This window comes from Artemia sp. Qi Xiang Cuo, chromosome 2 (assembly GCF_049724085.1).
Source record: "Artemia sp. Qi Xiang Cuo chromosome 2, ASM4972408v1, whole genome shotgun sequence".
In the NCBI taxonomy this organism is placed as follows: Eukaryota; Metazoa; Arthropoda; class Branchiopoda; order Anostraca; family Artemiidae; genus Artemia; species Artemia sp. Qi Xiang Cuo.
In genome coordinates, this window is record NC_142795.1 from 84,589,310 (window position 1) to 84,616,063 (window position 26,754).

The following is a 26,754-nucleotide window of genomic DNA, read 5'->3' on the forward strand; positions in this document are numbered from 1 at the left end:
AATAGGGGAGAATAATACTATTTGAAAAAAAATTATTTACGCATTCTATTACGTACTTACTAAGGAAATACAATTTTAGACTCTTTGCTGCCCATCCAGAGTATCAGCAGATGTTCCGCTTCTTCGAAGGTGTGCAATTGGCTGAACTTGTAGAGTCTCCCAAATTTGCTGCCCACACCCAGCGTGTGGTTTCTGCCCTTGATCAAACTCTTTTGGCCTTGAACAGACCAACTGACTTTGTGTACATGATCAAAGGTGAATATTTATTTTTATCTTGTTTAACGTTAGCAGAGTCCATGCCTTTAAATCAATTTGGAACTTAAACGTTCATATCCTGAGCTCTAAATTAGCTGGAACTTTCAGAAGGTTCAACTTCCAGAAGCTGCTACCAAGCACCGTACATACTGTGATACCGATTTTAAACTTAAACATTAATGACTTGAATTATAAAATAGCTGTGAATTCGATAAGCTGTAATTAAGCAATGTAAATACCGTGATCCTTATTTGAAGCTTAAATATTTATTACTTCTATTCTAAGAAAGCTTCAGCTTCTAGAAGCTGCAACTAAGCAGCGTGCATACTATGAAAAAGATTTGATGCTTTGATATATATGACTGGGGTTGGAAGTTAGTTAAAGCTTCAGGAAGCTGGAAACAACCAAGAAGTATCAACTACAAACAGCTGCAACTGTACCCTTTATTGCTTAGAAAATATGATGAGTAATATCTTCTGAATGAATTAGGTTTTGAAAATTTGGTAACAAGACATATTTGCGTTTAATATAAAAAATGATACAAAATTTGAGCAGTTATTCATGATCGATAGTGGAATGTTTTTTTCTGCTTTACTGAAAATACACAGATATTATGAAGTATATAAATGTTTTTGGTGCAATGCTAAACGCCTAGTTGTACTTCCTAAGAAAGGAATTTCTTCATAAAGACCTATCAAAACTACTTTGCTACATAAAAACAACGTGCTACTATTACTAGTATTACAGATAACTCACAACTGCCTGAGACCAATTTATCCTGAGGCCAAATTTGTTTTGGTGCAACTCACCACTGCACCAAACAGCCCTAGGCCAGTTTATTCTAATTTATTCAGTTTGAATTTAGAGAGGAAAAAGAACAACTAAGCCCTATTCCTTTAATTAAAAAAATGAATTTGGATCACATCAACCATGGCACAGCGACCCTTCCTTGGAAAAATGAATATATTTTGAGAGAAATCATGAGATATCTCTCAAATAAACTGAATAAGCTTATTTATTCTGTTTAAACTTAAAGAAAGAAAAAAACTAACCCAGTTTTCTTTATTGAAAGAACTGGGTTTGGACCATATCAACCGTGGCACTGACAGGAGTCATTTCGAGAACTACCAAGTTGTTTTCGTTGAGTACCTCCAGGAAACTCTTGGAGAAAGTGTGGATGAATTCACCGTCAAATCTTTCAATCATGTCTTTGAAGTCATCATCAACTTCTTGAACGAAGGTCTTCGACAGGTAAGAACTTTAATAGACCCTTTCTATCCTTAAAAAAAAAATTACCTATTGGAAAGAAATAAGGATTGATGGTACTTTATTTTTAGAGCTAGTTATGTTGTGAATGGCCTGAACATGAATGATAAATTTGAAATATAAGTAAGACAAGTGTCGCAGAGTGGGATTGAAGAAAAAATATTAAAAATGAAAAGAAATCAAAAATGTCAGTTTTTGTTCTTATTTTAAGGTTTTTTTTTGTTTGCATATATATATATATAAAATCCTGTAAATGAATTCATCTGAGGATTTATATGGCTGTACACTGTCGTCTCTATTGGATAAATTTCTGTTGGAAAAATTTGATCAATCATCAATTTTTCTCCAGTTTTTAAGATAATGTGTTACAGTCTCTTATATGACAGACCTCTCATGAAAAAACACACAATTTAAACCTAAGAACGTATAGATCTAAATTTGGGGCAGTTTGATTGCTAATGTTGGTGCATAAGAAGCTGAAACTCTTTAAAATCGGGGATACTGATAGGTTATTCTGGTGGTAAGAGAAATCAATAAAGTGATCTTAAATGGCATGATTATACCTTCAATGGGTACCGTTGAGATCAGTGTTTGTAGCAACTCGTTTGACCTGAAAAAGATTATTCAATGATTTTAATGAAGAAAAACAGGGAATAAATTTTCCTTGATAAAGTATCTCAACCCCCACTCCTAAGGGCCAAAATGTAAGGTTATAAGAATGAAGCATTTATGTCTTATTCAAAATGCCCGTGGTTACTCTAATCAAGGACAATTGCAGGGAAAATCTTCCCTTGTGCTACCCTCTCGCATAATTACATCATCCATTAGAGAGAACTTGCAACCGTACGCAAGATTTGAGAAATACCTTTCATTTCTATCCGGAGGGGGGGGTGGGGGTGGGGGTGGTAAGGGGGTTTGAACCCCTCCCCCGCCCCGAAATTTTTGTCTGACTCTTAAAAACGTAACAAAAATGGATATAAACACATTTTGTATGCGTTTTTGAGGATTTTTTGTGTAATCCCACCGCCCCCAAAACTTTTTTTTGAGTAAAACCCCCTCCGAAAAAAAAATCCTGGGTACGGCCTTATTTCTACCTTCATTTAGCACAAAAATGAAAAAAACATCCTAGATTTTGAAAAACACTTCTGTTGTGTCTTCATAAAAAAAAATATCAGAAAAGGTTTGCTCCCCTCCCCTCCTCTATTCTTGTGAGTTCCTGCTATTGATCGGAACTACGCATAAAAATGCCAGAACCAAAATTCGAAGCTATTGGGTATCGGTACAGGTATCGGGATTAGGAAGCTGCTGTCTCGACTTTGAATGTCTTTGGGTCCTAAAATTTGCAAATTAATACCCCAATTTTAGATCCCAAAGAGCACCAACCAAGGTACCGAAGACCCTATTTTAATTAGAACCAAAGTAATTATAATTTTTTCATTTAGACATCTAAACCTTCAATTTTAACCCTAGTAATGACAATAAACAAAATCGTAATTTGTCAGAAGAGTATTTTTGCAAAATTGTTTAAATTGGCATATCGTTGAAATTGATTTTAACGTATGTTTTTTTCTTCAGTGGACAATGTAATTTTGGCTGAATTTAAAAAAATTAATTATTTGAAATCAAATTAATCTTAAAATGAGTAATTTCTTCAATTTTAACCTTATATGCTCATAATAAGCAGATGAGACTGATAATTTAGATCTCCTTATTATTTAAGCTTCTTTTTGTTTTGACCTGGAAGTTGTGAGGATAACCCTCAGACGTGTTTATTGCAAGGCTTTCTCCCTTGAGGAGTAGCTACCCTTGGATAAATGATGCCATAAACTGACGGGGCTTATTAATACAGTGAGTTTTTAGTAGGTTTTCTTCAAACAGAATCTGAATTTTGGCTTTATTTCCTTGACCGGCATCGGATAGAACACATTATTAAAAGCATAACCATTTTCTTCTAATAAAAAGTTTCGACGGTACTTATGCATTATGCGGGCACCACAAAAGCTGTCAAGTTTGGTTAATGCTAATGAAATAAAATAGGATGAATATATAATAGGTTTATAATAATAAATTTGGGCTATATATTTGCACATTAAGTAGGTGGGGTGGGATGGGGGGGGTGTGTGTGTGTGTGTGGGGGGGGGTAAAGCATAGCATATATTAAATACGTAACCTAACCTAGGTACCCCCCCTAAACCCCCCCCCCCCCAAAAAAAAACAAAAAACAAACAAAACAATCGTTTAAAAATTGTAAAATCCATGAGAAACAACGCTTTGCAATCAATTTAGGTCTTACATGTAGCCGTTTGACGGGTTTTGTCGGTTGACGGTTGCGTTTCCCGTTTGATATTCCACATACAGTATATACCGGTGCCCGCAAAATGCATAAGTACCGTTTCGAACTTGAATAGCTTTGAAGCTTAAAATTATCTTTTTTGATTTCTAAGAAGAAAATCGAAGTTTATTTATGATTTTCAAGGCTAACATTGTGGACCCAGTTACACACCTTACTGGCCGTCAAAAGGAAGCCATCAAGGCTTCATGGTCCGTTGCCCGTACAGATCTCCGCTTCCTCGGCCAGGAGCTTTTCATGAGGATGTTCAACGTCCACCCAGAATACCAATCATTGTTTGTCAACAAAGGTTTCGCTGATGTTCCTCTCGTGAACCTCCGTGAAGACGAGCGCTTCATCTCTCATATGGCCAACGTTCTTAGCGGATTCGACACACTTCTTCAGAATCTTGACGACACTTCTTACTTTGTGTATGCTCTTCGCAATCTTGGTGATGCTCACATTCAGCGTAAAGCAGGAACTGAACACTTCAGGTAAGAATAATATTAAGTTTAATTATATCCATAGTTTAAAGTATTATAATAATTATATTATGGTTATTTCTTATGTAATATAAAAATTAAATAATATGTGTAATAATTACATAATAAATGTATAGTGTAAGCAATTATCACAAATAATAAGAATAACTATTTAAATATATTATAATAATAATAATATATATATATTAATAGTACAATAACTTAATAATAGCTCAACTAATAATATAAGTAAATATATGCACCTAGTTTAATTAGTAGTATTTTAGAACCATAGTTATACTATGAAAGTCTCTATTTTTAGATATTCAGTCAAAATCATAAATCTTGAACTCGTACACTATTTATACTTTCTGATAAAACTTTAATTTCAATAGTGTTCAATTTTTCTTGCTATTCTAGCTAAATATTTGAAGAGAAAAAGGAAAGATGGTGTCCATGGACCCTTAGGATACTACACAACATTCCATAAACTCTCCGAAATGTATGTTTTTGTTAAGGAGAATTTGTTAGATAGGAAATTCAGTTTATTTTCTATTTTGACAGCTTTTCAACCATTGCGACCTCCTCGTATCTTATCGCAAAAGACAGCCTTGTAATAGCCCTATTTGAAATTTTGTTTCTTTGTCGTAATAATGAGTCTTAATAATTATGCTTTTTAACAGGCTCAGTCCTCCCAACCCTTAAAAATATCCATGCAATAGCATTGTAATTTGTCCCTGTTATAATAAAAAAGAAATTAGGCAATATGTATTTATTTGCAGAAGCTTCGAAGCAATCCTGATTCCCTACCTCCAAGAATCTCAAGGTCTTGATGCTGCTGGAGTGGAAGCATGGAAAAAATTCTTCGATGTTTCCATTGGTGTTATTGCACAAGGTCTTAAGGTAGGGCGAAAGTCTTTTTTCTCTCTTTTGCTTCCTGTTTCATTCGAGTAGTTACCTAAAATTAAAATATTTAAATCACTGTCATTACTATTCAAATTTTTTTACTAATTCCTATAATTTATGTTTATCTCTTTTGTTTATCACATCGATTGATTCTAATTACAAAAATATTGATAGGGGGAACTCTGACTTTCTTAATATTCTTTGTTTCTGTAAAAATAAATAGGTGCCACTAAAAATAATACAAAAAACTGGCTTTCAGTCTCTCAGGAGTTGTGTGGTGGGTCATTATGAGTAAAATGACGCTTTTTATCATTATTTGGGAACGTGAAAAGATTGGCACAAAATTCTTTGTCAAAAAGAGTAAACTTAATCTCAATACCCAAAATTGGCAGTCCCCCAAATATAATACCCAAAATGTGAAAAATTTAAAAGCAATAAAACAGCCAAAACTGCAGCATTCATAACAATGAACGATGCAACAGTGAATGATACAGTAATGATCAATAAGGAATAATAATAAAGCAATGAAACAAGTGTGTGGCAATAAAATTAATAGAAATCGAAATTGACTTGCCGTCTTATAAGGCTTGCAGTGCAATTAAAAATAACATTATAGCTTTGTATCGATCTAGTGATGAGAAGATATAGGTACAAATTTTTAGATTAAAAGTAAATTTAAAGTCCAAGCTCGAAAGTAAACTTAATTAAAAAAAAACCGAAAGTTAACACCAACCAGATGCAACGCCAAAAAAGTGAACAAAATCAAAAGTTAGACAACACCTAAAGTTACCAACAAGGAATGATATAACGATTAGTGATAGCAAACAATGATTGATAAATGAACGACCCAATATCCAAAACTTAACTTCATAGAGAATATCTAGGTGAACCTATAATTATATTGTACTTACTATAAAAAAGAGAGAAAATTTATTACAACAAATGAAACTTTTACAGCTGAAAAAATACCTATAATACCAAAATACCTATAATACCAAAATACCTATAATACCAAAATACCTACAATACCAAGAAAAGGCTAAGTGCTGCTGATCAGACTTAAAAAAGTGTCGATCTTTAAATCGAGAAAAGGATGAAACCATGTACTAGTATATTTCAAAGATATTAAAACTTCTAAAACTACCTTGTGAAAGAGAAAAAAAAGGTCTTAGATACATTTATTAGTGGTAAGGTTTATATTAGAATTCCCTCCCCCAAAGGTAAAACATAAAAAAATAAACTGACTATGTCATTATACAAATAAGAAGAACTGACAAAACTTTTCTACAATCTAGGAGGTATCAAAAAAATAACGACAGTACCGTAACCCTATTTATAAGCCAAATAAGTTTAAAAACCTGACAAACACCCTGTTTTCTGAAATGTATTGAAACTAGTAGCCAGAATATAATTGATTATTGCTATACAGAGACTATATATTAGAAACAATACATATATTATATGAAGATCCAAATGGACTGATATTCTTATGGAACTCTATTTCTTGCTTTCTGACACCAAATAATTTTAGTGAGACCCCTACCCAGAGTTATCAAAGACCAATTTAAAAAGATCGGAAGTCTCGACAAAAAAACTGAAAGCAGGAAATCAAAATGTTTACAATTTTTCTTAATGATGGCTTCAAACACCCTTATTGAGCTTAGAATTAGATTTCTAGTAGATTATTGGAATATTTGTTTACAATTAAAATATCATGATCGAAAATATTAAGATAATATCAAATATTTTAGACATTGGGATAGAAACTGCAAAACGTTAAAAGTGAATTCGTCATATGCCCTCCCCCCCGCCGTAGTTTTTTTTTATCTAAGGACAAAACACTTACATGTTTTTGTGCTTGCCCCAGGATCGGACGTTTTACCGCCTTACTTGTCATTTGAAATTCAGATATTACGTGGGAATCTCCCCAGACCTATGGCAGTTGCAGAGTCAACCCACTGACCCTCACCTCAAGCCAAAGGATTGGTGACGCCAGGGCTCGAATCCCCGTCCCGAAGGAAAGGGATTGCAAGTCCAGCATGCCATCCATTCGGCTAGGGTGGTTTACACCTTAAAAAACAGCTAACATAAATTAATTTGTAGGTTGCGTCATCCGAAGAGGCTGATCCAGTTACTGGTCTTTATGGTAAAGAGGTTGTTGCTCTTCGTCAGGCTTTTGCTGCTATTGCCCCGCGCAACGTTGAAATTGGCAAGCGTGTTTTCGCCAAGTAAGTATCTTTGGCTTGTTCTGACATTAAACCAAAAGAGCATGGGACATTTATATGAGTTGGCATTAGCGCAAGTTTTAAAAAGAAAAATTGGAAGCACCAGCTAGTTTTTGACGACTTTGTCTGTCCCAAAACTGCAGCATACCTGTCATTTATAGTAATTTAAAATGCAGGGGATGATTCTGTCCCCCTTTGGCCTACTAAAGTTAAACTTTAAACTTTTTTAAAGTTAACTATCAAACTAAAAGAAAAACAATAAAAGAATAAATTCTTACTCTATAATATGAACCACATTTATATTGATTAGATTATCATGTTTCTTTACATTAATCTTTATATTTCTAACTTATTTAAAATAGTATTTTTTTATTCAGTATTCAACACGATCACTCAGAGTAAACTGAATATCTTCGAGTCTATATAGCATAACCGGTTCACAACGGAACAAAGAATTGGAACAACAAGAAACAAATATATTATATGGCTATATATGGGTCGACCAAAGGGGAGGGGTTGGCGTTTTCGGAGTAATGATTAGTACGTTGAAAAGGAGCAAAATAAGGAATCTAATGGTACCATTTCAAATTTTTTGGTTAGTTTTGTATATAGCCTAGGACTATATACGAGACTATCAGATGAGGTAGGGGTGAATTGTCACAAACGTGACTTTAACCATAAAAAGAGTGTAAAATTAGCAAATCCTTCTGGAACACCCCTACTCTGCTCATTATTATTGCCCATACATTGCCCATACATTTTTGTTTATTAATATTGCAAATAATCTTTGCTGAGAGACTAGACTAAAGATCATATTATTGCGAGTGCTTCGTAGTTATTGAGGGTTAAAGCAGTTTCAGCCCCTACTCTGATCATTATTATTGCCCATATTGCCCATACATTTTTGCTTATAAATATTGCAAACAATCTTTGTTGAAACACTAGATTAAAGATCATATTATTGCCAGTTCTTGGTAGTTATTGAGGGTTAAAGCAGTTTCAGCCCCTACTCTGCTCATTATTATTGCCCATACATTTTTGTTTATAAATATTCCAAACAATCTTTGTTGAGACACAAGACTAAAGATCATATTATTGCCAGTTCTTGGTAGCTATTGAGGGTTAAAGCAGTTTCAGCCCCTACTCTGCTCATTATTATTGCCCATACATTTTTGCTTATAAACATTGCAAACAATCTTTGTTGAGACACTAAACTAAAGATCATATTATTGCCAGTGCTTGGTAGTTATTGAAGGTTAAAGCAGTTTCAGCCCCTACTCTGGTCATTATTATTGCCCATAAATTGCCCATATTGCCCATTCATTTTTGTTTACTAATATTGGAAACAATAGTCGTTGAGAGACTAGACTAAAGATCATATTATTGGCAGCGCTTGATTGTTATTGAGGGTTAAAGCAGTTTCAGTATGCTTTTATTCATTTTTCAGAGTTTTTCTAGAGCTATTATTAATAGATAAATTTCCAAATCCTTATCTAATAGTCATTATATTTGAGAATTCGTTCAGTTTTAGAATTTGGACTGAATATACAGGTGAAAGTATTACTAATATGATCAACTTAAGCAAATAACACGTGAATATCAATGAAGGGGCACCACTTCAGCTACCCTTATGGAGCCTGGCGAAAAGCCCTTTAAGAATATTGTCTTGATGCATTTATGTTTCAAATTTGAGTGGTAGGGAGACTAATGTAATCCTTCTAGAGTCATCCTGTTAATGAAGTCCGAGTGGTAATCGTCCTTGTTTTATCTAGGTTGTTCACTTCCCACCCAGAGTACAAAAACCTATTCAAGAAATTTGAGCAATATTCCGTCGAAGAGTTGCCATCTACCGATGCTTTTGACTACCATATTTCATTGGTCATGAACCGTTTTAGCTCCGTGGGCAAGGTCATTGATGACAATGTCTCATTTGTCTACTTGTTAAAGAAACTTGGAAGAGAACATATCAAACGTGGTCTCTCTAGGAAGCAATTCGATGTGAGTTCTTTTTTAGAACTTTCTACATATATCTGCTTGCCGTCTCTTATTATGATTCAGATTTGCTAAGTATAAGGATAATAATTTGTGTGTCTTGGAGTACCGTCATACGAGCAGGGTTGCTAGCTGTAGCAGGAAAGTGCTATTTTAGCACTATTTTGTTATGTGTAGCATTGTCGCATGTGCTCAGGGTTGCCATATATTGCACATAATTGTTATTTTACCATTATAGTAAATTTTTTTAACTGTAGCACCGAAAATCGCTGTGTAGCACTTAAATTTGGGCAATTTGTAGCACTTCAAGAACTGACCGTGGTGGCAACCCTGCATATGAGTACCATGCTAGCTTGTAAGCACTTTTAATGATCAGGTACCGTGTTGGTTAATAATCTAGAAAGAGAAAATTAAGTAAACAGAAAAAAAAAATACAAAGAATGTTGCCTCTAAAGTCAATTCATATACTTGCTTAAGAAGACGTCTATGCCTAGGCATAACGAATTTTGACCAATCATAGCTTGCTTCTTCTTTTATAAGCATGACAGCTAGAAATTGATGTCTAGCTAAGTATACTTCTGAACGGAGCTTAAGAAAAAGATACTTCTGAATGACATAAACACCGCCTCCTTAAAAAAAAGTATTAAAGAACGTATAGATAATATTTTCAGAGAATTAGCAGTAGGGAAATGAGATAAAATAAAAAAAAATTACATATTTGTTCAATTTCGTCTCATGAGAAAGTTCTTGTTAACAATTAGTTATTGTTTTTTTTAGATAAAAAACAGTTGTTTTAAATTTTGAAAAACTTTTTTAATTCCTTATTCTTCAAGTATCTCATTTATCTTATTTTCGTAAATAATAAAAAGATTCTTGAACTCTTTTATAATTTTAATCATAGTAAAGTGTTCTAAAGCTGTGAAATGAACGTGACTTTTGAGGAATAGAATGAATTGTATGCTTAGTTTATTCAAACAAAAGAATTAAAACCAAAGCTCATCTAAATTTAAAATATAATAATTGCTAACCTGCTATAGAAAAAAAGTTAATATTCTAAATAGAAACACTTTTTTCCAGCAATTTGTTGAGCTCTATATTGCTGAAATTTCGCCTGAATTGAGTGAAACTGGCAGAAGTGGCTTAGAAAAAGTTTTGACCTTTGCCACTGGTGTAATCGAACAAGGTCTCTTCCAACTTGGTCAAGTCGACTCAAAGGCCCTAAGTGCATTGGAAAAACAATCTATTCAGGATATATGGACTAGCCTCCGTGCCACTGGACTCGAAGAACTTGCTGTCAAAATGTTCACAAGGTGATTATGTTATTTAATTCCCGCTTATGACGGTCACTTTGTTTTGTTGTAACACCTGTTTTTATTTCTTTATAATATAACTGCAAATTTTCTCTCAGGTAAGGTTATGCATAATGTTTTTTCTTTCTTTTTACAAATTTAGTACGAGGTAAATAAGTATACATTTTTTTCTAGCTGAAATAAATTTTATTTTTGTTTTAGATTACAATTTTGAAAGAATAGATTTGTTTTCTTACAGGATCGTCTTATAAAACCTAAAATCAGTATTTCTATGTGTTATACACAAAAAAAAACATTAAAAAATAAAAAAAAACTTAACTGCGATCTTTGGATACCCACCTTTTATAGGACATTTTTATTTTCTTTGATTTCATTCTATTAAGTAAATTTTGAAAATAAAAATTTTAAAGTTAACAACTAAGGGATATCCTAGTTATAAACCTTTTAGCACCACATAAGCTACACAATATACTTGAAAGCCCAAATTCAAAGATTTTGCCGTTTTCTTTTATCTTTAAAACCTTCATAATACATTTTTTGACAAGAATATTTTCACTAGGTAGTAAGTTATTCTAGGAAATAGCTTTTTAGATATTTAAAACTAAGAAAAAATAAACTTTAATGATTTAAAAAATAGCTAATAAAAGCGAATCTCAGAAATGGTTTATCCCATAGCCGTTTTATGACATTAAAAACGAATACTCTCAATCCCTTCAAACAAAGTAAATTTTATTAATTGGTTAAATTTAGTTTTTGACATTTGCCAGTTCTGTGGGTATGTACAAAACTAAAACCAAAACCAAGAACAAATTTGCCAAGGTGAAGAAATAAATGATTCGGTATGAATATGTTAAATGCTGCCAAGTTTAGATTAAGCTATGTTTTATCTTAACGTTTTATTTCTTAGAGAGGGAGAGTAGGTCCAAATATAAGTATCCAAATATAAGTACCAAAATATAAGTTGGTCCAAAAAAGTTGGAGAGGGAGAGTAGGTCCAAATATAAGTATCCAAATATAAGTACCAACATATAAGTATCTGCCAGCCCACAGTGGCCTTACTCGTTTGCTGTAGTTTCTGTTCTTTTTTTTTGTTGTTTGAGTTTTTTTTTGCAATAGTAATTTAAATTCGTTATATTCATGAACAGATAATATTCAAACATTTCAAATTTGAAGTTCTAAATTTTTAAATGATGCTCCATTAAAAGTCCTGGTCCGCTGTATCATGTCTTGGTCCGTGTATTTGTTATAAATAGTTTAATTTTTTTTGTGTGTGTTTTGTATCTTGAATATTTTTCTTTTTTTTGGTTACTCTGCTCTTGTGAAGTTTTTAAGTTTTATGTACTCATGTATGTAGTGTATTATCTCCTTTTTTTGTTATACTCCACAATAATGATTTTTGTATATGATGTGAGTTAAAAATAAATATTATTATTATTATTATTATTATACCCAAAAAGTGTGAACCCTGATACACTTTCCTAAAGTCTAATTTTTGCTCTAGATCTATACTTTAAACTTTTGCCCTTGGGGCAATTCTTCGAGTAAACTAGGCGTCACTGCTATGGAGGGGAGAAGGAGTGGTATTGGGAACCTGAAAAAATCTTCTCTAACAATTTAGAAACCAAAGGTGTTGAAATACGCACCGAAAACGACCAAGAACCCCCCAAAAATGCCAATATCTGACAATAATTCGTCGATAGCTAATGATAGAAAGACGATATTGCTGGTGAACAGATAACCGCCCGGCGGTTAATATAACTGGTGAATTGTCCAACATTTCCTCCAATTGACCGTTAAATAGGCTAATATAGATTTTTAAAAGTGCTCGAAATTGGCAGCTTCTTTTTATTTATAAAATCATTTTAAAATTTTATTTTTGTTCCAACGACCGATTCAACTATGCACTTGCTTGAGCCCTGTTAAGGTTTTTTAGTAAACTAGAAGTCACTGTTCTGGAGTTGGAGAAGGAGTGGTGTTAGAAACTTAAAAAAATATATTTTGAAGCAATTTAGAAGATTAGATGCGAAATATTTAGTGGCTTACCGATCCCTCTCCCCCCCCCCCAAAAAAAGAAGAAAATAATGATTATTTGTCAAAAGCTGATGGTAAAAAAAAACGCGAATAAGATAGTGCTGATGAAAAGATATCCGGCTGGTAAAAAGTAAGTTGCCCTGCACTTTCTACAATTGACTGTCAAATTAGCTAATATTGTTATTAGCCAAGGCCTAAAAAATTTGCTGTTTCTTTTATTTTTGAAAACTATTTTTAAGTGGTGTTTTCTTTCCAATGACCAATTCACCTATTCATAGCTTAAACCCTGTTACAGCGTGGTGCTTTTTTGGTCATGACGGAAAGTTAGTCAACCAATAAAATTTGAGGGAGCCATTTTTCAAGACGGCATAGTAAAATGCAGTTTTTAATTGGCTGATTCATTTGGCGTTTTGTCAGTAAAACGCCAAAAGATAACAGTGATTTATTTTAAAAATCATCATAATAACTATGATCAATTTGCTTTTTTAGACTTTTCGTTGATCACCCAGAGTATAAACTTTTGTTCACTGGACGATTTGGAAATGTTGACAATATCAGTGAAAACGCCCCCTTTAGAGCCCATCTTCACAGAGTGCTTTCAGCTTTCGATATCGTCATCACTAGTCTTGATAATAACGCTCTCCTTCTTCGTCAACTCAAGGTAAGGCTTAATTATGTTAAATATTTACTATTTCCCTGTTCAATATATATTTAGATTAACATTTTTTAGTCCGTTCTTTTTATTTAATTTTTTGATTATTTTTACTAAGAAACAGCCCGTAAAATTATACTTATTTTACCCTTAATTTATCTTAAATTAGTCTTATTTTACCCTTCCAAACCTAAATTATGCCGATTATTTGTGATGCAAAAAAAAGCAATTGATGTCTGCTTTCAAACCTGGTTTATTTCATATATGTTAACAGTTGTGAAAACGAGATTTTGGAGTTTTTGGGCGGAAATGGGTAGGGAAGGGAGCTAGTAAAGATTTTTTTTTTCATAACTATTGTTTTCAAGTATTGAAAACTTTTTACTCCGTAGGTTTGTTTTTTTGGGTGGTCATTATGGCTATTAATTGCTCTTGTATCGGGTAGCTAATGTCTTGCTAAGATGTTCTAGAGCTCAGTAGAAAAGGTCTAAATCAAATGATAATTATATACATTAACATCGTGGGCGTTGCGAGGAGGTGTCCTGCAGTTGGAGGCATGTGCTACCAAGGGCTTCATTTTTATCAAGATCTAAAGAAGAATACTTTTCATTTGCCTATTAAGAAAAATAATTACTTCTTTTTACTTGGGGGGGGGGTTGTTCCATTTCTTCACCCTAACAGCGCATAGAATTTAGTCACTTTGATTTATAAGTCAATATATTAACCAAACCACTACTATAAAATTTTGGTTACTATAGTCAGTTGGATCTAAAGCTAAAGCATCAATCCAGCTGAAAATTGACGGGGCAAAGGAGATTCCTCTTAGTTTGTCTTCTTATAGACTTAATTGGACTGTTTTCCCACCAACCAATTGGATATTATAAATAATCTACTCTGCCCTTCTAGATGGCAGTGTGAACACGCTTACGGATTAATGAAATATCGTTGTTCTAAATCAAAACCCTTAATTCCCTTAAGCAAATCAAAACCCTTAAGCTAGTTGGGCTCCTTTCTATTCAATGGTCCTATGCTACTCATCTAGGGACGCGTCAAGCCCCTGATAAAACACAATTAATCCACAATAAGATGTCTTCAACCCATTCTCATGCATGCCTGTTGCTACCAAACGTGAAAAGAATCTTTCTCTCTGGAGTTTCTTACTCTTTTGTCTTCAGCGCTACTCTCTCTGTCTATATCCTTCTCCCTCCACTTTTGTCACCTCCTTCCTCCCTCCTCATAACCTCTCTTTCTTTCTGTTACAGTGTTGAGGAAAATAATGAAATTCACACTATTTATCTTGCATATATCTCCTGAGATTGGGAATGAATCCTTGTTTTTGTCAATGCCTACACCAAAGAATAATAATAAGAGACTCCCCATATTCATCTTGCATTATTTTTCATACATTACAATTTTTTTTACTTTTAAGGACCTTGGTATTTTCCACACTCGTCTTGGCATGACTCGCGCTCATTTTGACAACTTCGCCACTGCCTTTTTCTCAGTTGCCGAAGACATTGTACCTAACCTATTAACTGTCCTGGGTCGTGAATCATTGACTAAGGGATTCAAGTTGATGGTTGCTATCATTGAAGAAGGCCTTCTACAGCTCGAAAGAGTTGACCCTATAACTGGTGAGTTCAAATTGCTTTTAACAAATGATATTTTTCACTTATGAAATGTACAATAAATAAACTGAGAAATCATTCCAGCCAGCTTCCGTAAAAGTTTTCTGCCATTTTGAGGTAAAGTGTCTCTTCTATTTGTGTCTTGGAAAAACGTATTAAAAGAAAATTATAACCTGTTGTTAAAACTCAAGTCCAAATAATGAATAATATTATTTTGAAGTGCCTCTATTTTTTCACTCATTCTTTATTTATTTCTTTTGATTTATTTACCCCTCCTTTTATGTTTTTGTATTTTAATTAAGAAGGAACTTTTCTGCATCTCATTAGAAAAATAACTTTTCTTTGGCTGAGTTTCAGATCTCATATTCTGTGAAAAATTTTGAAAGGGAAAAGAGATAAATCCTCCCTTCTTTTGAACCTCATATGCTCTGAAAAAGCTATTGAAAAGGTTTGTAGAACCCTTTCCTTACTTCCTGTAAAAATATTACTGCTCTCAATTAGTGATTGTGCTATTGCTCCGAGGCTCACTTTTACTCTACTGAAAAATGGAATACTCCATTTGTAGGATAGTTCTGTTAAATATTCTGTGAGTGGGCAAAAGGAAAAATCGACGTCCCATGTGCTGAGATCATAAACATGACGTCATATCTTTGACCGTTCTTTTGAGGAGGCCAAAGACGATGCTTTAAAGGGGGAGGAGGAAAGCAGGTGTTATAGTTAGTGAGTCAGTTCTAAGTGGCGTATCGCTGTGATAGGCTTTAATACCTGTAATAGTAAGGTATAACTGCAGTAATAGGAGAATAGGTAGTATATATAGTAATAAAATATTCCTATTCTAATTTCTAAAAAGAAATTTCTTGCAGGTCTTTCTGTTAGAGAAGTTGAAGTTGTTAAACAGACTTGGAATTTGGTTAAGCCCGATCTCATGGGTGTTGGCATGCGTATTTTCAAAAGGTAAGCACATAAAATTGAAAAATAGAGCATATTTCTTCTTTTTCTTCTTCTTCTTCTTGTTTTGACTGTTACGCCGACAATTTTGTATAATATCAAAACCATGATCAAATTATAAGCCCTTCGGCGAATTGTGGCAGCTGAGATGGAACTCTGGGTCCTGTAGTACCAAATGAGGCCCAATGACACTGCGCTACCACAGGACAGAGTTAGTATACGTTTTTACCTTATAAACTGTCTAACCGGTCAATCGTCAAAATGTCGGTGTTGATGTCGATAATATCAGGCATCCAATTTTGGTATAATTAGGCTACCAAGAATTATTATAATTGATGAAACCATTTATTTTTATAACGACCTATATCATTGAACGACCCGTATCATTGAAAATTTGACAAGAGTGTAATAATCCATAGCATTTTATTTACAAAATGCCAATAATATCTTAAGAGAGAAAATTCATAAAATACATAAGATAAATACTCAAAGGCACAAATCTAGCCTTGCCTTGCTGAGGCATCTCCAGCTTATCAAGCTGTTTTTCCTAAGTTCTGTGATGACAAATCAACAGACCTGTCAATGAAATAATTATTTATATGAATTAAATTTCTGAGGTAAAAAATTAAATTTTTGCTAAATAAGTACTGGCTGAATAAATAGTCCACATCTTCAAGAGATAACGATTCTCCAGAGTTTAAAAATATAGATAAGTTTTATATATTCTTTTTCAGCCTTTTCGAGACTTTCCCAGCCTATCAAGCCGTCTTCCCCAAATTCAGTGATGTTCCTCTTGATAAACTGGAGGATATTCCGGCTGTTGGTAAGCACGCCATCTCTGTAACTACTAAGCTTGATGAACTCATCCAAACCCTTGACGAACCGGCAAACCTTGCTCTCCTTGCTAGGCAGCTGGGCGAAGATCACATTGTTTTAGGAGTGAACAAACCCATGTTCAAGGTAACTATCAACTTATAATTGGACGTCCATTATATGGATACATTCTATCAAGATCTATAAGATAATATAAATTTTGAAATGTTAGTTTTTGTCCGATTTGCTATTGAAATATACATATATATATATATATATATATATATATATATATATATATATATATATATATATATATATATATATATATATATATATATATATATATATATATATATATATATATATATATATATATATATATATATATATATATATATATATATATATATATATATATATATATATATATATATATATATATATTTGGAACTGATAGTCCGCTTAATAGAAATTCTTACAGCAAATATTTTGACATTTAATTTTCAAATTTTCTCCAAGGGAAGACCAATCTCGGAAGAATTTGTACCAGCCTTTTCATCGTATAAGAACAAAATGATTGCAAGAGTTGATAACTTCTTTCAATTAAGACAGTTACAGTCAATACTTATACCTGTTCCAGAGCCTTGAGACCTCAAAGCCTGTACATGTTTTCTATCTGAAGGATTTTAGGACTATTTCTAACTCAATGCTATTTTTCTTGATGGTCGGAACATCTGTCATCCGTCTCCTGGTTAACTTTTACAAGAGAATTAATCTCTAAGAAGGCCTTGAGCCTTTTCCAAGAGACCTTGATTTTGAGTCTGGCTAATTAGCATAGCTCCTAATTTACAAGATAATTTTGTTACCAGTGCATTTAAACCACCAACGGATAAACTTGAGTAAATGATGTTTAAAGTTTAAAACTTGAGTATAGGATAAATTTATTTTTGACATGTTTTCCTGCTTTTTTGAAGAAAAGAAAGAAAGCCTTTTGAAGCATTTTGAAGAAAGGCTCTAAATTTTAGTAGGCTCCGGGTGTTCAAACATTCATTATTGTCTGTTTATAGCTATATCTTTTCTTCATTAACAAAAGAAACTTCCATATCTCACTTTTTATTTTGAATTTGACTTTAATTACAACTGTATTTTAAATTCAATTTTAACTTAATTTAAATTGTGTTTTGAATTGTAATACTAATAGTTGTCACTATTTAGAATAAATAATTCTACAGCCAAGGGACTTTAAACAGCTTAATGCAAAGATTATTTATATTCACCGGTAGCCTAGGTGTTTCTAAGTTAATGTTACATTCCAGAGCTACTAAAATCAGGTAATAACATACAAGTCAGGCAATAATAATATTAATAGTTTTTATTTCAAACCAATAGCTCTACATATCTGGTAAATCATTCTCTTACGTGACAATCATTTGTATTACCTTACGAATAATGTTCTATTTCCAGAGTTTTGGAGAAGTTCTTGTCCGTCTGCTTGAGAACGACCTGGGCCAACGATTCTCCAACTTTGCTTCCAAATCATGGCACAGAGCTTATGATGTCATCGTAGAATATATTGAAGAAGGACTTCAACAGAGCTACAAGCAGGATCCCGTTACTGGCATCACCGATGCAGAGAAAGTACTGGTACAAAGATCTTGGGAGCTCTTGAAACCAGATCTTCTAGGCCTTGGAAGAAAAATTTTTGGAGTGTAAGTAGTTTTCAATAAATAATCTAGGCAAGAAATAGAAACAGGAAAATAAAAAGCTTGCAATCATTTTTTTTCTATTCAAAAAGAGATAGACATTGAAAAATGTAACTTTTCATAGACTCAAGAACCTTGCGTTAGTTTAAGAGACTTTGGCTACATGAAAACATCCTTGTAAAATTTCACATATGGGGTGCAACACTCAAAGGTTTATATAGAGAATAAAAATAATAATAAACATAACTTAAATAAATAATAAGCACATGACAAAATATAAAAAACATAATAATTATAAACGTGGTTCAAATGAAAAAAGGAATACCGGCCAACAAGAAAAATAGAAATCTAAGACAACTTCATTCCTAACCAGAAAATGTTTATGAAATATTTGTTTAAGATGCTAAACAAAGCAAAAACAACAAGAATTATCTAAATTCTTATAAAATAAATTATAAAATATAATTACATTTTTAATTTAATTTATAATTAAAATTTATAATTAAAATTTATAAATATAATTTATAATTAAATTATAAATTATAATTATAAAATACTTATTGAATATAAAATAAATGGACTCTATCGTCAATTATGATCGATTCTCCTTGTGCAAGAATATTCTTATATAAACGATATTAGACTTATAAATTTTTAGTTTCTTGCTGAATAAGATTTATTTTTTTAGATGGAATATATTATTATATTCTTTACTTTGGTTATTAGGTATTATCTTATAAAGTAGTACCATTAAATTTATAGCGGAAAATTCGATTATAATCCAGGCATTAGTTGTATTAAATATTTTTAAAATCAATTATTTTCATATATTTTCATTATCTTAAAGCAAAACTCCTTATCCTATTTGATGCTCAAATAATAAGACATTAGCCTTAGGCAGAAAATCCCATATTTCAATAATTATATAAAACAAAATATTTTTCATTAATTTTTGTAAGAATAACATGTATTTGTAAGCATTTATATTTTGTTATTTGTAAGTATTCTTTGCAGCGTCCTTTATCATCTGCTATGCCAAAAATTCAAAATAGTTTTGTCACTATCAGTTTACTGGTGATACAAAGAGGAATGAGTGATTGCTTTCCAATAGCGCTGTGGTAAAAAGTGCGCTCTAAATGCATTAGTTTAAGTCTGTGACTTATAATCAGGAGCCAGTCAAGTTATTTCTTAAGTGCAGGTTAAAGAGGAAGCCCCTCCTTTTTACAACTAGATTGGTTGCCCAATCTAGTGAAAAATTCCCCCATCTAGCGAGGAAGCCCTGCCTTTTTAAAACTAGGTTGGTTCCCCGGTGTGAAATTTTAAGCCATTAACAAGAACGGACACATTTTGAGTTACAAAATTTTTACAATGGGCTCTGTTTCTGTTTTTTAAGACTTCAATTTCAGCTAAAATTTAAAACTATTGCAAGGCATATTTGGGGCAAATGGCGAGTAAATGCCCTTGAAAGTCTTTAAGTTTTTCAAATTTCTCAGAAAGTGAGTCAAATTTGGTTAAAACAGGTTCTCAATTATTCATTTAGTTCTTGGGTTGTTCAGAACCTTTTAAACTAATATCTAAAAATCCAATTTTAGATATATTTGAAATAAAACAAGAATTCTTAGAAAAGCAAGTAGCATTATCTCATAATGTCCAAGCTGTAGGTTGGCAATAATCAAATTTATATTTGGATAAGTTATCCTTCGAGGTTGGGTGCAAACTTGAGGCGATTGATTTCTACCAGCCCTAAGAATGTGAATTTGTTGAACAATCTTACACAGTGAGGGCAGTGGGAATCTCCAAATATCGTTTGAGAGAACCTAAAGAATGCTCAAGCCAAAGAAGGACAAATTTGCTTATTAAGCCACACTCACCCGAAAAAATGTCTTAAAAGTCAGGCCCTCACGTATTAACCATTTCCATATCTTCTATACCGTCGATTTATTCAGAAAATTAATTTCAGGATATTTACAAAGCACCCGGAATATCAGATCCTCTTCACCCGTGTTGGCTTCGGAGATACTCCACTTACTGAGTTGGACAATAACCCTGCCTTTGGTGAACACATAATTAAGGTTATGAGGGCATTTGACTACGTTATCCGAAACTTGGGCAAACCCAAGACCCTTTTAGCCTACTTGAAGAACGTTGGTGCAGATCATATTGCTAGAAATGTTGAACGTCGTCATTTCCAGGTAGGAATCAGCTTTAGTTATTATAGCGGGAAAAGCACCTTAATATTGGGATCTTTTTTGTGTTTGTTCTGTGACGTGCTTATATTTCTATTAAGGGAATTGGCAATTTTTTTCTCACTTAAAAATATTGGTGCTGGCTGCCGCTGCCCCCTGTTTTAGGTACATTTGTCCAGTGTTACTGTGTTTTTTTTTGTGTAAATTTAAATAGATGCAAACCTCCCTCTTACATTTTGTGAATTTGTACCATTAGATGGCAGTGATCTGGAGTTAAACTAAAACAGTTGATGAATAAAAATGTTAAATTCAGAGAAGTGACACCACTCATTATATCATTTCAAATATTTTTCAATTTTAGGTATTTTCAGAAGCTCAAAGGCTTGAAGAGAATTGAAGGGAAGGGGGCTAAGGGTTGAAAGGTGTCACTTGTCTTAAGTGTTAGAAGTAGAGAAGGTGTACAGACGGTACTTATTTTAAGCAATTTTAAAATGAATGAACTTTGTATTAATTGCATCATTGTCAGATTGTGACAAGAAGGCCAATAAGGTCTTTCAAGTGTTTATTTGGGCCTCAAACCATAATCATGGGTCTAAAGTTCATAATCACCTGGGATATCGTTGTGTAATTCTTCTAAGTTCTGTTTTAAAATATGATAGGATACCACTATTACAGCCACAACCTGGCAATAAAAGACTGTCTAGTTTTAAGAAGATTTGCCAGGAATGGGTTACAAACTCAAGAAAGTAAATGGGCTAATAAAATGACACACTTCTTTCTATCTGATTCCTACTGAAAATAAAATATGTAATCTTCTATTTCATTTCTACTTGGTGATTATTTCATTTTAAAGCTTCTTTTATTTTAGGCCTTCTCCGAAGCCCTTATCCCAGTCATGCAGCGAGAGCTTAAGGCCCAATTGAAACCAGAAGCTGTCGCAGCCTGGAGAAAGGGACTCGACCGTATCATCGGTGTAATTGACCAAGGTCTTCTTGGATTAAAGGAGGTAAATCCACAGATTGCTTTCTCTGCTGCTGATATTGAAGCTATTCAGAAAACATGGGCTCTTGCCAAACCTGACTTAATGGGGAAAGGAGCAATTGTTTTCAAACAGTAAGTACAGCTTTTGATAAGTCAGGTTGACATATATATATATATATATATATATATATATATATATATATATATATATATATATATATATATATATATATAACCCTCATAGGTTTTTCTTCAGTGCGAACACGTTATTTTATTGAATTATTTGTGATTGTCAAGAAATAAAGCTGAAGTTGTCGTTATTAGTTGTATTAATAAAGATTTACCTTACCTACCTTCACCTTCCCTAAAAGAACATAAAACAAATCAGAATTTTAATGCTCCAGATATGACAGCAAAAGTTGCCTTGCTACATGAGGAGCTGTTTGAGTTAGCTATTTTAAAAATTACGCCGTTTCATAGTATCACCCCTTGTCTTTCATCTAGTTGATTGTTTCGGTGTTCATGTTGTCCCTTTTCTTTTTCTAGTTACTACGCTTCTTTTGTTACTTACTATGGCTTAAAGCTAAATCATTTTCACATAAATATAAATTTATGAAATACAGAATATCTTATATACATTATTATATAAACATAATAAAATACAATATTAATTATATAAAACATACAATATATAATACCGATTTAAAAAAGATCAAAATAAATACATAATATGTCAAATATATTGAAACATAATGAATTTTTTAAATATATTTCTTTTCTTAGGCTATTCACTGATCATGGTTACCAGCCATTGTTCAGTAATCTTGCTGAATATGAAGTCACTGGCCTTGAAGGATCCCCAGAATTGAATACTCACGCCAGGAATGTTATGGCTCAACTTGATACTCTGGTCGGAAGCCTCCAGAATTCCATTGAACTCGGACAGTCTCTTAATCAACTTGGCAAAGATCACGTACCTCGTAAAGTTAACAAGGTCCATTTCGATGTATGTATTAATTCTAATTTATTTATATATAATACATAAATAGGCATCCATATTCGTTGCAAATAAGCATTATTTTCTAGAGCCTTCTATCTTCAAGTTATGCCTTTTCTAACATTTTATCTTTTCTCAAATTCCAACTCGTTTACTATCCTAACATATCTTCATTTTATCTTCACAAGAGATATGTCCCCCTTCTTAAGACTCGAAATCAACTCCGAAGTAAAGCTGTTTAAATGTTACAAAACCCAGAGTATCAATGAAGAAGTTTCACGCTAAAATCATACTGCTCCCTAGAATTACTATTAAATAGAATTTCCTCACTAACTACAATTTCCTACCTTTCTCTTCGATTTGCCTTTCAGTTGTCTTTTCACCTCAAATAAAATTGTCTTGAGACGCAAATTAAGGTATTTCCTCACTTCATATTCTAATCTTGGTTCCTTACCCCTTAGTGTCACTGAAGGGTAAGAGCAAAGACGAATTTTCCGAGTTACTAACTGAGATTACGTTGGCTTGCCCTTTAATTGAGCTCAATTTGTCATACAATATTTCTATTTACTTCACATAAAATTGTCTAAAAATACAAATTATGGTATTTCTTCGATTTCGTATCATAAAATAGTTTTCTTAGCCGTTAATGTCACTGGAGGGTAAGAGCAAAGACGAATTTTCAAGCTAAATTGGGATCCTAAATTGGGATAAATTGAGATAAATTGGGACCTTATAATTGGGATCGATTTGCCTTAAGTTTGTTCCTATTTACTTGAAATAAAATTGTCTTGAACTGCAAATTATAATATTCCTTTGATTTTTTTTTCATAATCATGTGTCCTTGCCCCTTAAAGTATATATAACCTCAACACGGGGCTAATTTATTCCGCTAGGAAGTGTTGAAATCAACCTTTTTAGGTTTCATTCCGCCTTTATTTATTGGTCAAAAGAAAAATATGAGGCAAGCTGAAGCAAACCAATGAAATTCATATTTATTTGAAGCACCTAGGTGTGGTAGGTAACGAGACGGATTACATTTCTTTCCGACAGGAATATGTTACTAGAGAGTAAGATCAAACAAAAATTTCCAAACTTTTAATTCAGATTACGTTGGCTGATGTTGTAACTTACACCCACTTGGCTTGCGGTGTTTGTAGTTCTGGCTAAAGACATTAAATTTTATCGAGTAAATACGACCGACTGACGATTCTATTTAAATTCCGGCTAGAACGTTTAATGAAAAGCGAAATTCTCTGTTTTTTATAGAGAATTTTGAAGAAAAAGACTCCTTTGAAAAAAAATATAAAATTTTTGTACTCGTGCATCAATAGCAACAATAGCCTTTTATTTAAAAAAAAATTAATATTGTGCTGGTTGGAAAAAAACATATTCAAACTTTGAACCAAAACAGAGGTGACCCAGTTTTCACCGACATGAACAAGTATTTATCGGGCCACGCGAAATTTGGTTGCCAAAGTGAAACTCGACTCCTGTCATAGCCTAGCTCGAAATATGATTTAAATCATAAGCAGTTGCTTTATTTGGAAAAAAATATTATTGAAGGAGAGCATCTAAATGAGTGTGTTACAGGGAATTTTAAGATTTTTTTTTTTTAAATCAGAATTGCAATTTCAAAAATCTAATATACTCGACAAACTACAAGAAATTAAACTACACTCAAGATAAGGCCGAGGGTCGGTCACTGTATGTGACCGACCTGAATCTGTCAGTGTATGTTCAGGATCTTGTTCGTTTTATGTTTAAGACTGACGTGGACTGCTATGTCTCTCAGACCGAAAATATAGAGTTGCTCAGGAAATATTCATGTCGAGTGTATTATAAGTTTCCCATAACTTTCAACTTATTTTTAAGCCTCAAGACTTGCCACTCCTTACTGGCTGAATTTATACAAAATGTATTCTTGTATATTAAAAAAAAATATGTAATTATATAATGCTTGATATGTATGAATAATTCATCATATACTTAATTCAATGAGAAAATGCACAGATTAAATAGAAAATCTTTTTTGGGACAAAAGTTGTTTACCCTTTTTATATTCAACTGAAACCCTGAAATTTTCCAAAAAAGTTCCTAGACCTTTTCGTATACCTTGTCTATTATGTTTAAGAGTTACTAAAATTGATTATTACCCTCTTAATAGGACTTTGCAGAGCACTTCGTTCCACTTATGAAAGCCAATCTTGGTGAGGAATTTACTCCATTGGCTGAATCTGCCTGGAAAAAAGCTTTCAATGTGATGGTTGCCACCATTGAACAAGGACAAAGGGTAAGTTTCTTATGAAAATTTACAAAACCCATTTTGCTAATTACTTTTATGTGCCGTTTAAAGGGTATGTTGATAAATGGCTAAATTTGCTTAAAAAGTGCAGGGGTGGATTCTTTGGGTTGTAATGTTAATGGAGGAGGAGCATTTACTGGTCTACTGGTCACAGATGGCTTGCTCTGATGAGTATTTAGTGGCGATACTAATAGAGAAGAGGTTTCTCTAAGAGGTTATGTGGAAGCCAGATCCCATCCATTTTTAGTAGAAAACTTAGTATTATGCTAATATTCATATTTTATTACAATTATCGGAACCTTCTTTTCTTCACTAGTACTAAAAAGTCAAGTTAGAACTTTATATTTCCACATACACAAGTCTTCATAGGGATATCACGCGCATAATAGCAATGCTGAATATTATTCTTTCAATTTCAATGAACAGTTATGGGAGGATTTAGATCCTCTTCATTCATTTTATGACCTAAAATTATGTTTGGTTCATTTTAAAATTATGTTTCTCTTCATTCATTTTATGACCTAAAATTATGTTTGGTTCATTTTAAAATTATGTTTCTCTTCATTCATTTTATGACCTAAAATTATGTTTGGTTCATTTTAAAATTATGTTTCTCTTCATTCATTTTATGACCTAAAATTATGTTTGGTTCATTTTAAAATTATGTTTCTCTTCATTCATTTTATGACCTAAAATTATGTTTGGTTCATTTTAAAATTATGTTTCTCTTCATTCATTTTATGACCTAAAATTATGTTTGGTTGGTCTCAGGGCTGCAAATTGGATGGGGGCGGGACAATTGTACACCCCTAAATTTTGAAAAATACAATTTCTGGTATTTTCGTGAAGAAATCGAGAAAAAATTCTCCCTCCCTTGATTTAGACAAATACATTTTCATTGTATCTACACTAAAACAACAAATTAAAAGTCCTTGCCCTCCTCCTTTTCGTGAAAAGGTGCCCCTAGTGGCCTATAACCCTTGCATATATCATTTTCAAATTTTGTTAAATGCAAGTAAACAAATCACAAAAAGTCCAGTAACAAGGAAATAACTTGCCATGTGTGGAGATTAAATTTATAAATTATCTGTGTTTTATTTCGGTTATACTGATAACATCTTCCAAACCTTTCTGTTCAGATCCAAATCTTAACTCACTTCCACGGAGATGCTCTCGATTATAATAACTGCATTTTCACTATGAATTTTTTATTTCAGGCTCGCCGCTCAATTGCCACCTTCTTGACGAACCCAGTGGCCTAAACTGAATTTCTGTGATTAGATCGACTATTATGGATTTAATTTATTTCATGTTTTATACGATATTTAGTGCAAATAGACCCATTGCATCATAATTATGTATTGCTGTAGTCTCTAGAAATAGTGGAATAATAGGGGGTATGAATTAAGGCAAGTCTTGATTATTGAGAAACGGGCTTAAAATTTTTAGAAAATAATTATTTCTAGCAAAATATAAGAATATTTTAGCCTTTAGTGAAAATCCAACTTTTTTCTTAGAGAAAGGGGAGCAATTGACTGGAGATTCTGCTTGTTGGCCTTAAATATCAACAAACATAGAATATGTTTATAAAATGTTTAGAATATGTTTATAAAATGTTTAGAAATACATCGATACGAAATTTAATCGAAGTTCAAGGGTTCGGATTTCAGCAAACATATAAGATACCTCCGTGGTGTATCTGTCTTTGATATAAATCTTTTTTTTTCGACTGATGCCATGCAACTATT

The 26,754-nt window shown here is 32.8% G+C and overlaps 1 protein-coding gene across 1 annotated transcript in view; it reads left to right on the forward strand.

Moving 5' to 3' along the window:
* The window catches only part of LOC148955720 (uncharacterized), a 42,161-nt gene extending 15,801 nt beyond the window's left edge, over positions 1 to 26,360 (forward strand). Inside the window, exons 7-23 of the mRNA XM_089103650.1 lie at positions 80 to 255; positions 1,328 to 1,506; positions 3,998 to 4,344; positions 5,115 to 5,235; positions 7,342 to 7,466; positions 9,236 to 9,461; positions 10,533 to 10,765; positions 13,286 to 13,457; positions 14,875 to 15,079; positions 15,937 to 16,027; positions 16,756 to 16,981; positions 18,302 to 18,546; positions 20,501 to 20,732; positions 21,595 to 21,839; positions 22,491 to 22,713; positions 24,869 to 24,994; positions 26,224 to 26,360. Coding sequence (XP_088959776.1) covers positions 80 to 255; positions 1,328 to 1,506; positions 3,998 to 4,344; positions 5,115 to 5,235; positions 7,342 to 7,466; positions 9,236 to 9,461; positions 10,533 to 10,765; positions 13,286 to 13,457; positions 14,875 to 15,079; positions 15,937 to 16,027; positions 16,756 to 16,981; positions 18,302 to 18,546; positions 20,501 to 20,732; positions 21,595 to 21,839; positions 22,491 to 22,713; positions 24,869 to 24,994; positions 26,224 to 26,268 — 3,217 coding nt within the window. The 3' untranslated portion in view covers positions 26,269 to 26,360. The remainder of the gene's footprint in view (positions 1 to 79; positions 256 to 1,327; positions 1,507 to 3,997; positions 4,345 to 5,114; positions 5,236 to 7,341; positions 7,467 to 9,235; positions 9,462 to 10,532; positions 10,766 to 13,285; positions 13,458 to 14,874; positions 15,080 to 15,936; positions 16,028 to 16,755; positions 16,982 to 18,301; positions 18,547 to 20,500; positions 20,733 to 21,594; positions 21,840 to 22,490; positions 22,714 to 24,868; positions 24,995 to 26,223) is intronic.
* Positions 26,361 to 26,754: the final 394 nt, after the last annotated feature.